Raw genomic sequence first — 13989 nt, 5'->3', positions numbered from 1 at the left:
TAAGCGGCCCACCAGTGTCCTAAGGGAGTGAAACTTCCTCATCGCGGACAGAGGGGATCTGAGGACCAAGAGCAGAACCTAGCATTTATTTCCTGTCACTGCGCTGAATGCTGCAAAGAGAATCTTGCAACCCCCTCACAGCAAGCCAGGCCAGTGCAGGTCTTTCCTCCATCTCTGAGCTTTCCAGTGTGTTGCAATGCACTTTTAATGACAATCAGCGTCTCTGAGCCCCCATCTCCCACAACCAGCCAGCTCTGCAGCACCGCTGACAGGCTCCAGAGTCAGGACTGACGGCCAGGGCCTGGGGAAGGAGAAATGAAGGACAATTTAAGGGAGCACCTCTTCCCACTGCCCCCCAGATCATCTCTTCCTGTTCATAGCAAACAGGCAGCGGAATCCCCATGTGTTAGGAGTTGGAGTCAGGGAGTAAAGTTTAGGCCTGAATCCGAACTTTCCCAGAGAGTGTTTGGAGCTGGGGTTCTGGTTCCAGCCCATCTCTAGGAAATGGATCCTACACAGGTCTGGGTTTGAAAAGCACTTGAGTGCTAGCGTATTAGGCAAGGAATGCCATTCTGAGCACCAGCTCCCTTGACCCAACAGAGACTGCAAATCCCCCAGACCCCTCAGCAAATGACTCCTGACCAGCTAGCAGACAGATGCAAAACCAACCCGAAAAGCCTGGAGAAAGGGTTGCCAACATTGTATTTTAAAAATAAGGGACTGTTTTCTTAGCGCCCCTGCCCTTCCTCTCCTCTGATATTATTATTATAATTAATTATTGACAGGACTCACCTCCATTCACCATCACGCACTCAGCAACTCCCACTCTTTTTGTACCAAGATGAAAAAATAAGGGACTGTTATCAACCCTTATTGCATGGATCCACCTAGCACTCAAACCATCCAGGCTGTTCTCCCACGAGCTGGGCAGTGAAATAACAAGGGGCATTCTGGACAATTCCAAGCAAATGAGCATGCCAGCCAATGCCCTAACACCTCCCCATGGAACTGGCAGTCCCCGAACTGCACCAGCCATTGGGACCGTCTTGAACATCTGTCTGCCATCTGCAGTCTGCTGCAACATAGCCTGAGCTTTCTGACAGTCTGCCTGGTGCATTCCCCCCTCCTGCCCCTTCCTTTCCCAGGACACAGAAAGTCATCGCTGTCCTACACCCTCCTGTTGGGTCTCTGCAAAAATCCTGCCGGGTCTGTTTCAGCCCTGCCTCCCTCCAGTGGGAACACTCATCACCTTCATCCATTGAGCTCAAAACATTTTACAATACATGGTCAGCATTATTGATTCATGCCCCTTTTACAGCAGAGAAAACCATGGCACCAGGAGGTCAAGTGACACCTCCCAGGTTACCCACACTGAGTCATAAGCAGAGTTGGGAACAGAACCCATACCTTCTGCCTCCCACTCAGCGTCCGGCACGCTGGACCACACTTCCACCCGAAGGTGCCTTTGCTCCCTTACAGCAGTGGTTCTCAACCAGGGGTACACGCACTCCTGGGGATATGCACAGGTCTTCCAGGGGGTACATCAACTCATCTAGATATTTGCCTAATTTTACAACAGGCTACATAACAAGCACTAGCAAAGTCAGTACAAACTCAAATTTCATCAGCCAATGACTTGTTTATACCGGTCTATATACTATACACTGAAATGTCTAAGTACAATATTTTAATTTCAGTTGATCTGTTTTATAATTATAGGGTAAAAATGATAAAGTCAGCCATTTTTCAGTGATTGTGCGCTGTGACACTTTTGTATTTTTATGTCTGATTTTGTAAGCAGGTAGTTTTTAAATGAGGTGAAACTTAGGGTACATGAGACAAATCAGACTCCTGAATGGGGTACAGTAGTCTGGAGAGCCAGTGCCTTACAACAACACAAAATGGGAGACAAAAGCAGGACATTTCTAAAGCCGTTAGCACTTTTTAAAACCTTTTCTGAAGGACACTGCTGTAACTGACCTTTTATTAGGCTCAGTATTAATAGCATATCTTTTCCTGTGGTTTGTAATGTGGAGATGACGTACGTCTGACTATTGACTATGGGCGAATGTACCGACGTCTGCAATATTCTGACGTACGTCTGACTATTGACTATGGGCGAATGTACCGACATCTGCAATATTCTGACATACGTCTGACTATTGACTATGGGCGAATGTACCGACATCTGCAATATTCTGACGTACGTCTGACTATTGACTATGGGCGAATGTACCGACATCTGCAATATTCTGACGTACGTCTGACTATTGACTATGGGCGAATGTACCGACATCTGCAATATTCTGACGTACGTCTGACTATTGACTATGGGCGAATGTACCGACGTCTGCAATATTCTGACGTACGTCTGACTATTGACTATGGGCGAATGTACCGACGTCTGCAATATTCTGACGTACGTCTGACTATTGACTATGGGCGAATGTACCGACGTCTGCAATATTCTGACCTACGTCTGACTATTGACTATGGGCGAATGTACCGACGTCTGCAATATTCTGACGTACGTCTGACTATTGACTATGGGCGAATGTACCGACGTCTGCAATATTCTGACGTACGTCTGACTATTGACTATGGGCGAATGTACCGACGTCTGCAATATTCTGACGTACGTCTGACTATTGACTATGGGCGAATGTACCGACGTCTGCAATATTCTGACACACGTCTGACTATTGACTATGGGCGAATGTACCGACATCTGCAATATTCTGACATACGTCTGACTATTGACTATGGGCGAATGTACCGACGTCTGCAATATTCTGACATACGTCTGACTATTGAATATGGGCGAATGTACTGACATCTGCAATATTCTGACATACGTCTGACTATTGAATATGGGCGAATGTACTGACATCTGCAATATTCTGACATACGTCTAAGCCAATGAGGATACAGAGCTTGCAGCAATATAGAAATGTTACAGGAAATAAAAATTGGTCTTGAATGCACATCCACCCTGAGCTCCGTGGTAGGCCTGTGAGAAGATGACAGATGCTTACAAGTGAATGTTCTGCTTGCAGCTACGTCAGAGCATGTCTAGTGAGTTTGCACAGCTTCTGTGTCTAACTTTCTTATATACACTCTTAGATAAACTGCAACTCTGCACTGGGTCACTAGGTATCTGTTGAATCAAAAGGGACCTGGGAAAACTTTAATTAGATATGAGGTATTTCAAACTTTGCCCAATTGAGGGCCCTGTTGGCAACATGTCAGGAACCTGACTGCTTCACCTACTTGGCATTCAAAGGAGTAGACTGCAGCCACCTCTCCTCTTTAATACAGAGGTGCAAGAGATTCCAGCATGCAACGCTCCATCTCAATCCCTGTGGCCTTAGGGATGAGGCCAGCCACGTGCCGCCCTGCACAATTCTGTGGGCTGCATTATACAGGATATGCAGCAGCCTCAGTCACCTGCATGCTGAGAAATCCCACGCTGCCATCTAGATAGAATCACTTTGCAGAACTCCACCTGAAGGGCCAGATTGTCAGAGGAATTCAGCTCCCACCTAGGAAACTTCTGACTGGTCTATTTAAGTGCCTAAATGGGAGCTGAGCTCCTTTGAAAATCCAGCCCTAAATGTACACAGCGAACAGGGAATCACAGAAAAAAAGTGAAGCTAAATAAGACATGCTGCAGGGGTCTCATCTAGTCCAGCTCTGGGTAGTGCAAGATTTCTCCTTGTCTGTTCTCAGTGCTTTGTCTAGGACTTGTGCATTTTTATTGATGTCAGTCCAGCAGCAGAGTACGGCAATTATGTTTGATCAGAGAGAGAGAGCGCATCCTCTTTCACTGACGTTTTTGTAAGCAGTTTGACTATTCAGCTACATATAAACCATCTACAGATCTATGGGTGTGAGTGAGCCAGAGGTGACTGCTGCTTCCGATGGAAGCCTGAGCACATGGCCCAAGGAACAGTCGATCACCAGCACACTGGCAAGGCCCTGCAGTCAGTGGCTCAGGGACCTATCTGGTTCTGGAAGCCGTTGTAGGTGAATGAGGGGAGGGCTGGTGAGCACGAGGCAGTCTTTGACAGGCAGGCAACATGGTTAACTTCACACTTGCTGGGGTCCTGGTCACTTCTGAAATAGATGCCGTCAGGTGAGTGAACAGAGGGGTCTTCATCGAAATAGTTGTAGGGTCTCAGGAAAAAGCCGACCCCGTTCCCCACAGTCACCGTGTTAGGAATATCCTCCGTGTGCGGGACATGCAGGAAACCAACAGAAATCCAGGCAACCAGGTCCTGGAAGAGGAAGAGATGCATCACTGGGCTATTTCAGGAGAACTGCTAGTTAGGAGAACACACTTGGGGCAGACCCTCTGTAAACACCACTGAGCAACGACCATTGGTCCAGCAGACACTTCAACACACACAGGGAATGAGGGAATACCCTGATGGCTGTGACATGAACTGCTCTAGCCAGCACTGTGTCTGCCCACCCGTGGACTGGGCTCCCCATTTGCTTGCTGTGTGTGTATGTCTGTCTGTCTGTCCTGCACACTCCCCTGGAAGGTGCTGCAGCCCCCAGTGGAAGGAGAACCCCGCACACCTCGTTTACGATGGTCTCATTGTCTATGAAGTCAGCGAAGGCCACGGTGGGCGTCCAGGGGTCGTTCTGATTGTAGATGCTGGTGCTGGTTGGCTCCTTCTCTTTCCGTTTGGTGACAGCAAGTTTGTATCTAATGAGCAGAGAGAAGAGATTGATTTGCTCTCCCCATGCAGACTGAGCGATGACATCTGTGCTGGGAGCCTGGACTCCTGGATTCTCTTCCCTGCTGAATGAGCCTGGGCGAGTTACTTCTCCGCTCTGTCCCTGTTTCCCCAGCAGCAGAGTGGCAATAATGATCCCTGCCTCCATGGGTGTGTGACAGTAAGAGTTAGTGCTTGTAAAGGGCCTGTGTGTTTGTCTGGGCGGAGTGTTAGTGAGACTCCCTCTCTGCAAATCAGCAGTGTAGTGGTCCCCCTTGCATGGCATCCGTCAGTGCAGAGCACCCCAGGCCGGGAGAGGACCCACCCCACACTTGCAAATGCTGACGAGGGGCAGGAATACTAGGGGAGAGGATGTGAAATGGAAGGGCCATGAAACCATCAGCACCATACGGTCAGACAGATGAGTAACGAAGGACAGGATCTGGCACAGGCTGTGTGGTGGAGGGGTACAGTCTGGGGCATGACAGCAAGCACTGGAGAGATTACCCTAGAGCTCTGGCTACATGGACCTTGTGAGCCCCAGATTGCTGCCTCCCAGTGGGCATCACACTGAAGTTAAAGGGACACTGCTCAAGATGACAAGACTCAACATGTAGGTGTTAAATAACAGTCTAGATTCACCTAAAGATGGGGGGGGGCATAATATCTTTATTGGACCTCACCCACCTTGTCTCCCTAATACAGCTACAGCGATACTGCATACAACAATCAAGATTCATAGCACTTAAGGCCAGAAGGGACTATAAGATCTATCATATCCCTCCTGTATATGATAGGTAGGCTATCTAATTTGAATTTGTCTGGCTCCAGCTTCTAATCAATGAACGACTATGGAGAGAAGCAATTCTGCCACTTTTCTCTTGCATTTTAAAGGCCAAGAATATTTATTTTAATTGTTTAACCTTTCCCCTGTAGGGCAGGTAGCCCCAGCCCCACTGCCCAGGGCTATGGCATGGCCCGTTGATTTCCATTTCCAAACAGAGCAAGGACAAAGTTAGCAAAGAGCCATGGCACAGGGGAAAGGAAACTGGGGTTCGAAATACTTTGGGGTTTGTGTCATCAGCAAAATAGCCTGGAGTATCTCTGGGGCTGAGCCCACGGTGAGTCCCCCCTCAACCAGGGGCCTCTATCTCTGGGTCTGAGCCCACGGTGAGCCCCCCCTCCCCCCCCATACAGGGACCTCCATGTCTGGGGCTGAGCCCACGGTGAGGCCCCCCTCAGATGGGATCATCCATTTCTGGAGTTGAGCCCAGAGTGAGGCCCCCCCCTCAGATGGGGGCCTCCATCTCTGGGGTTGAGCCCACGGTGAGCCCCCCCCCAAGATGGGGGCCTCCATCTCTGGGGCTGAGCCCACGGTGACCATGGGAGCTGTGCCTGGATCCTTTTAAAGTCTATTTTTATCTTCACTCACAGCTCCCCAGGCTCCAGCAGCTGGGCAGGGGGAGCGAGCGCCTCCGTACTCCTGGCCTCTTTCCCTCCACTTTGTCCCAGCCCTGGATGCTATTTCAGCACAGGGATTTTATCATTTCCCTGTGGCCATATTCCCTCCTTGTATGGGGCTTGCCCCGTCCAGAGGCTGAGCAATGGCAGAGAGGGAAACACCGTCGGCAGAGCTTGCACCAAGTCACTTTCTGCTTTGGATCCATCTCTCGGGGTCTCACATCCCTGCTGCCCCAGAGTGACTCCTGTGTGACCCCAGCAGGACAGGGTGGGAGAGCCGGAGTCAGAGGCCCAGCTGGTATATCAATCAGACCACAGCATTCCTGTTGCGCCCAAGTAAGGCTGGATGGAAACGGGCCAGCACTGAATACCCTCCTTTATCTTGGCGTCAGACTGGAGAGTCCATCCAATCCAGTGTCCCATTTCTGAAAGCAGCCAGCACCAGATGCTTCAGAGGAAGGTGCAAGAAACCTCATAGCGGGACTTGTGGAATAACTGGCTCCCCTTACTGCCAGGCAAGCAGTGCTTGGCTCAGGCCCTGAAGCAGGAGGCTGCAGGCCCATTGCTGCACCGTTGGGGGCTGCTCCCCAAGGCCCCGGTTTTGCAGCCACTGGTCCCAGCATGGCACCAACCCAGAGAGGGATGGCAATTCTCTAAGCACAAGCAGGAATTGCTTAATTTCTAAATGTAAACACCTACCTCCCCCAGCTGATGGACCGCTCCATGGAACTGGCTTCTGGCAGAGGGTCACCAGCAAAGCTGACTATCTGGATCCTGTAGCCACGCTGGTTACCCCACTTATTTTTATGGTTGGTGGCAAAGTGGATGTATCTGGGGATCTTGGAGTGAAGTGGGAACACGGCCTTGTCCTCTGTGTCCAGGACTGTCTTGGTGAGCCGTGGCCTCTGTATCTGGTGCTCTGGACTCCAAGGAGCCTGCACGGTATCAAATGTCATGTCATGAGCCACCAGAGAATTCTTGGTTCCTACAAAGCAAAGAGAAAACCTCTGAGAAATTGCACCTTTGGTCTCCTGGGCTTCCCCATAGGTTGTAAGAATCAGGCCTTGGCTCATTCTAAACTGCAAGCTACAGACGCAGGCCCTGCGGCTCACTCAGGAGTGAAGAAGAACTGTGTGAAAGATCTTGAACAGAACCAATCTATTGCATAGAGGAAACACCACCCCTCCAAAGGAGCAGCTGACAATACTGCAGAACAAGGAACTTCCTACTCACTTAGCATGTTGAGACATGAAAAATTCTAGAGTTCTCTCCTGGATCGACTCATCAGGGTGAGGATCCCCAGCCCACCCTGCTGTGCACCCTAACTACTTGTGTCCTCTTGGAAACTCCTCCTTGCTCCACTGCTTTCCATTCTTCAGCCATGTGGGAAATGGGGAAAGGTCATTCCCCCCCACAACTCCTGGGAAAAAGGGTGTTCTCCTCTCTCAACACTTAGAGCTAGCATGGGGACCTGAGATTTATCGCACAGGGCTTACTACACAGTGACTGTGTTTCAAAATCACCTGCTATATTTCTATGATGTCTCTTCAGGCAGCTCCACCACTAAACGATGTATCTGCCACCCTCTGTCTGTGACATGAGTATAGAGGTAGTCCTTTAATAGGCACATATTTTTTCATAGGTATCACCAGTCGATATTTAGATCGTTCAGCCATCTAACTCCTCGAGGGTAGCAAGGTGTTACAGTTCACCCTCCAATCCTCTAATTGTGCAACCTTCAAGAGTCTATCGTCCAGTCTTCCAAGAGGTGCTGGTCCCATGGGACTCATGACATTTCATGGGTGGATTAGGGGCAAGGCCCAGCCATCTTTGTTGAGAGGATTAATGTTTAATTTTAGTTGTAAAATACCTTGCGCTTGGCTCAAGAGAGTTTAAAAGTCCAGAAGGGAGACAGAAAATTAGCAGTGGAATATAGCCAGGAGCTAGAGCTCTGCCCTGCTGCTCTCCAGGAGGACACCAAGTGCTTTCAGCCAATGCAACCCAAGTTAGAAGCATTGTATCATCAGAAGAGACTTGCTGGCTGATAATGCCCAGAGGGAGAAACTGTTCCTAGAAGCTTCCAACAGCTGCTGCCTTTTCACAAGTTAACTCTTCCATGGGTGTGAAAGCATTCGCAGGAGTCACATGACACAGGGGTATTTGCCGTTGAACCCTTCCTGCCCCAGGTCATGCCATGGCGGTCAGGACGGAACTGAAGCTTCAGCTTCTTGCCAGCTGTCCCGTGTGTCTGACTCTCGTTGTAGCGGCTGTCCCCTGTGTGCTGAGAATGCCCCTGGGACTTGTTCTGCGGATGCTCCGCTACTTAGGCTCACGCCTATCGGGATGCTGAGAATCACCACCTAGTGGTTAATTGGACGCTTTACTGGCATGTGGCTAAGTATGGTCGGTATTTCGTCATGCGACGCTGTTCATGCAGAAAGTCACAAAGTCACTAGCAAGAGTAATCTGTTTTCCATGCTATATCCTACTCGAATAGCTGGGTTTGATTCCTGCAAGCATCCCCTTTGGGGCTCAGTAGGTCTGTTACATACAGTGGCCTCTTACCTGTGCAGAATTAATGCATGCCCCCACAGGTGGATTGGAGTGAATCCATCCAAGCCTCTTATTCCCACAGGCAGTTAAGTTATACTCTTCCATGTTCAATGCGGAATCCTTTCTCCTCCCCCCAGGGAGGCATCCAAGATCTATGGCACGCAGTCAGCAAAGTTTGTGTCCTCAATTGCTAAACCTGCCAAAGTTTTATGTTTTTCCTATGGAAGTTGATCCAGAAGGTTTTCTAATTTAATCTGGCTTCTCCACTTTATCTGCTGCTCTGGTGAGTTTCTGTGCTACTTAGTTACACTGGTCTCCAGCTCGCTTTATGGGGAGGGGCCCTTGCCAGCTCCCTGAAGTACAAACTATAGAATGCAGAGCTTATATCCAGAGGCCCCAATTCTTGCTGCATTCCAGCTTCTTTACACCATTTCAGCACAGGGCAGATCCCAGAGCAACCCAGGGATGGTGTAATGACTACTCCTACGCACTCCACTCCTGGCAGAGTGACCCAGGGGTGGGAAAGGAGATGGCTGCCTGATCCCTTTGAGTTGCAGTTGTTCTGGGCTGTGGGAATCTGCCTTAAATTAGGTTCTAATTTACACTGAGGGATGGGCAGGCCCTGGCCAAGCCCAGAACTCAGAAGCCCCCTTTGCGCCACCTTGGGCTGCTCTTCCCAGAATGTGGTCCCCCATAGCTACAAAGAGCACCGCAGTGCTGGGTGTCCTTCACAATGCACAGGCATATGAGAGAGAGAGAGAGAGAGAGAGAGAGAGCGCACATGCAAAGAGACCTACCTCCAACATCCAAGTCCACTTTATAATTGATGAGATGGTTGTGCATTGTCCCCAGGGTGTGTTCCCCAACCTGATTGCCATGGTCAATGCCTGTGCCATAGGAAAAGGATGAGCTGATATAGCCGGTGGCGTGGATTTTTACTTCGATAGCTCCATTCTGGTAGAACATGAAGTCCCAAACGTAGTCATAGTTTATGAGAGTTGAAATGGCTCTAAGAACAAGAGCATATTTAGCCAGACCCCCATAGTACAGGGACTGCAAGTTGGAATAATGGCGCCTCAGCGGGACTGAAGCATCCTGCTCGAAAATACATAAGGAGTTTTTATTAACTTTAGGGGTCTTTGATTCAACTAGATAGTGTCTATCCACATAGGTGGCTGTGTAGGGGCAATCAACACCTCTGACCAGCTCAAAAGCAAACCTGCCGATGCCAAAGCTCCCATCCATGTATCTGGTCACCATCCCTCCAGGACAATTAGAGCCATAGACAGCAAGGGCTTCTTGGAGACTCAGCTCATAGACAATCCTCTCTCCTTTGAACTTGATGTCAAAGAGACGTGGTCCTGTATTCACATCCATCCCAAAGGCGAAACTCCAGGACTGGAAGATGACTTGATTGTTTTGGATGCTGTAGCGGGGCCCACGAGGCTCATATTGCAAAGGGCCTGGTGCCACGGGGACTACTCTGGGCCTCATGGAACCAAATTCCTCATCAGGTTGGACTTTCTTAACTTTTACATCTTTCACGTGGCCTTGTATGAACTTGCTCTCCAGCTGCTCCATGTCTTGATAGTACTGGCCATTATAGAACACTTGGCTTATCCTCCATTGGGAGATGTCCAGGCTGCTGTGATTAACCAGCACCTCCAGCCCCACTGGGTGCAGATAGTAGCCACTGCCATTCACATTCTGGAACAGAACAAACCAGGTGGCACGATCTCCTGACTGGAACCCCCGAGGAACCGTGGTGAGGGTGGCAAAATTGGTCCCATCATAATCACAGCACTGTCTAAGCAAGCTTGGTGCTTTGGAGAACTCCTGGTAGACAAAGTGGTCAATAGCCTTGTATTCCTTCTCAGTCACTGGTCTGCGGTGGTACGGCAGCTTCCCTCCATACTTCTGCACTGTGAGATCCCTGTGAGTTGTCGGCTTTGGCAGGGGACCCACCACGTATTCCGTGACATTCGGGTCTGGTTGGTTTCCAAAATACACCACAGCCAGCGCCTGCCGGGGGGGTCGCCTGCCCCCACGATCCAAGAACCCCAGCACCTCTGCCTTGGTGGGGAGCTGCACATCGATGTAATAAATGCAGTTATCAGAAGGGTTTGCTTGAGAGGCATCTACCAGTGGCACCCCAAGGTTTTCCTGAAGATACGTCACCACTTGCACCATTTCTTCTGGCGTCAGATCAGCAAAGACCAGGCTCTGGTCACTGTGCTTTCCCTGCAGGGTGCTCAGGGTCTGCGGCTCACAGCTGGCTGGTTTCACTCCTCTAGTCAGCAACACACAAACCAGAGCGAAAATTGTGGCTAGCGCCAGAACCAAGAGGATGAGGACAGTTTTCAGGTTCATGTTGCTGCAGCTGCAGAGCTGGCTCCTGAAGCCTCACAGAATGGGGGGGCCTGCTGCAGTCAGCCTTGCTGCTGGACGCGTTATTCCAGGAGACGCAGGCTGTGTCTGTTTGTGGGGAGGTGCAGGGCTGGAGGAGGGAGATGTGATGAGAAGACGCTTGAGGTTAGCTGGCAACCATAAAAGGCTTCTTCCCCGTCTCCAGACCATTCACAGGCTCAGGTTCTTAAGCAGCACTTTATGCCTCCACACAGCTTACTTCCTGGCCAGCTCTTCAGGAGGCAGGTTACCGATGCTGCTCCCAGCTCCCGGGTCCTTGGGGCAGGGATGGCTTTAGAGTCCTTTTAGAAAACACAAGCATAGACCCAAAAAAACAGGGAAAGCAAAATGCTCAGGCCAACAAAGCAGAGACGTTGAAGAAGAGAGATGGTCTGCTAGGGGCTTCTTGCCAGATGCTGTAACTCGATCCCTCCCTGGCTACAGTCCACTTCTCTGCAGCCCTGTCCCAGACTTTCCCCCTTCAGACTTCCCTCGGTCTTGCTCCTAACGGTTCTCCTGCAGGGCGATTTACTTGGTTACATCCCAAGAGCTGTTGTTCGGGCTGATCAGGCTGGACTCGTCTCTTGCACCTGCTCTGCTCACTCCTTTATTTAGCGTTTGAGGGCAAACGGGCCTGGCTCTGCCAGGGGTGACTCCCTATATCTAGTCCCTGTTCCAGCCTCCTGCTGCTGTTCCTCTCTCAACACCGCAGGGAGTTCCTCACTGGGTGTGTGGCACCTTACTCTGCGAAAAGCCCTCTGGAACGGAACTCCTCCCTGGCGGTTGTCACGGAGTGTGGGGGAGTCCAGGCCCTGCACCCCTCTTCCTGGGATTCACTGAGACTCTCAGCCAGCCAGTAAAACAGAAGGTTTATTGGACAACAGGAACACAGTCCAAAACAGAGCTTGTGGGTACACCCAGGACCCCTCAGTGAAGTCCTTCTGGGGGAGCAGGGAGCTTAGACCCCAGCCCTGGGGTTCCCTGTGTTCCTCCACCCCGCCCCAAACTGAAACTAAACCCACCGAGCAGGTTCCCTGCTGCAGCCTCCATCCACATTCCTGGGCAGAGGTGTCACCTCCCCCTCCCCCTCCTGGCTCAGGTGACAGGCTCTCAGGTCTCCCGTCCCCAGGGCACATTCCCAGGTCAACACTCCCCCCTCCCTGCTGCGTCACATCGTCACATCTCTCCCCCCTTCGAGACTGAACTGAGCGGGGTCACTGTGACCAGTGACCTGGGGAAGTTCGGGGCCCCCTCTCCGGGACAGCGCATCCGCTATCAGGTTGGCACTTCCCTTCACATGGACCACGTCCATGTCGTAATCCTGCAGGAGCAGGCTCCACCTCAGGAGCTTGGCGTTGGCTCCTTTCATCTGGTGCAGCCAGGTCAGGGGAGAGTGGTCGGTGTACACGGTGAAGTGTCGCCCGAAGAGATAGGGCTCTAGTTTCTTGAGGGCCCACACCATGGCCAGGCACTCCTTCTCGATGGCCGCGTAGTGTTGCTCCCGGGGTAGCAACTTCTTGCTCAGGTACACGATGGGGTGTCTCTCCCCCTTTTCATCCTCCTGCATTAACACCGCCCCCAGTCCCGTGTCGGAGGCGTCGGTGAACACCACAAAGGGCTTGTCAAAGTCTGGGTTTGCTAGAACTGGGCCACTGACCAGAGCCTCCTTCAGCGCCCGGAAAGCCTCCTGGCACTGCTCGGTCCAGACCACCTTGTCTGGCTTCCCCTTCTTGCATAGCTCAGTGATGGGGGTGGCTATGGCGCTAAAGTGGGGCACAAATCTTCGGTAGTATCCTGCCATCCCAATAAAGGCTTGGACCTGCTTTTTGGTGTGGGGAGCGGGCCAGTCTCTGATCACCTCCACCTTGGCCGGTTCCGGCTTTAGGCGGCCGCTCCCCACCCGATGGCCCAGGTAAGATACTTCAGCCATCCCCACCTTGCACTTCTCCGCTTTGACAGTCAGCCCAGCCCCCTGGAGTCGGTCCAGCACTTATCTAACCTGGGACACGTGGTCCTCCCAGGTCTGGCTAAAGACATAGATGTCGTCAATATACGCCACGGCAAAACTCTCCATCCCCCTCAGGAGCTGGTCCACCAGGCGCTGGAAGGTGGCCGGCGCTCCCTTGAGGCCGAAAGGCAGGGTCAGAAACTCATAGAGCCCCAGAGGGGTGATAAAGGCCGATTTCAGCCGGGCATCTGCATCCAGCGGCACTTGCCAGTAGCCCTTTGTAAGGTCCATGGTGGTAAGGTACCGAGCTCCTCCCAGCTTGTCTAGGAGCTCGTCCAGCCTGGGCATGGGGTAGGCATCCGATACAGTGATGGCATTCAGCTTCCGATAGTCCACACAGAACCGGACTAACCCATCCTTTTTGGGGACCAGCACCACCGGCGAGGCCCAAGGGCTGGCCGATGGCTGGATCACGCCCAAAGCCAGCATGTCCCGGACCTCTCTTTCCAGGTCCTGAGCAGTTTTCCCTGTGACTCGGAAGGGGGAGCATCTTATCGGCGGGTGCGACCCTGTCTGCACCCGGTGGACAGTCAGATTAGTGCGTCCAGGCTGGTTGGAAAACAGCTGTCGGTACGGATGCAGCACCCCCCTGACCTCAGCTTGCTGGGCAGGGGTTAGCTGATCCGAGAGGGGGATTGTTTCCAGGGGGGAACCAGCTCTGGTCCCAGGGAATAGATCTACTAAAGGGTCATCTCCCTGCTCCTCCCACTGACCACACACAGCTAACACCACATTCCCCCTGGCATAATATGGCTTCATCATATTCACATGGTACACCCGGCGGTGGTGGGCCCGGTTCGACAGCTCCACCACATAGTTTACCTCATTGAGCTGCTT

At 51.5% G+C, this 13989-nt stretch overlaps 1 protein-coding gene across 2 annotated transcripts; it reads right to left on the bottom strand.

Annotated features, from left to right (window-relative positions):
* Positions 1–1648: 1648 nt before the first annotated feature.
* On the bottom strand, positions 1649–11696 carry LOC141978579 (amine oxidase [copper-containing] 3-like). Of its 2 annotated transcripts, none has more exons than XM_074940776.1 (4): positions 9536–11696; positions 6885–7170; positions 4585–4714; positions 1649–4277 (listed from the first exon to the last, which is right to left on the bottom strand). In XM_074940776.1, the coding sequence occupies exons 1-4, from the start codon at positions 11106–11108 to the stop codon at positions 3993–3995; spliced, it is 2274 nt and encodes a 757-aa protein (XP_074796877.1). In that variant the 5' UTR covers positions 11109–11696; the 3' UTR covers positions 1649–3992. The 2 variants fall into 2 exon arrangements, with proteins under 2 accessions (XP_074796877.1, XP_074796878.1); XM_074940777.1 differs by lacking the exon at positions 9536–11696 and adding an exon at positions 7709–8076.
* Between the last annotated feature and the right edge of the window lie 2293 nt (positions 11697–13989).

This window comes from Natator depressus, chromosome 27 (genome assembly GCF_965152275.1).
Source record: "Natator depressus isolate rNatDep1 chromosome 27, rNatDep2.hap1, whole genome shotgun sequence".
Lineage (NCBI taxonomy): Eukaryota > Metazoa > Chordata > Testudines > Cheloniidae > Natator > Natator depressus.
Note: the sequence above shows the minus strand (reverse complement) of the source record. Positions and strands in the feature narration are given on the sequence as shown.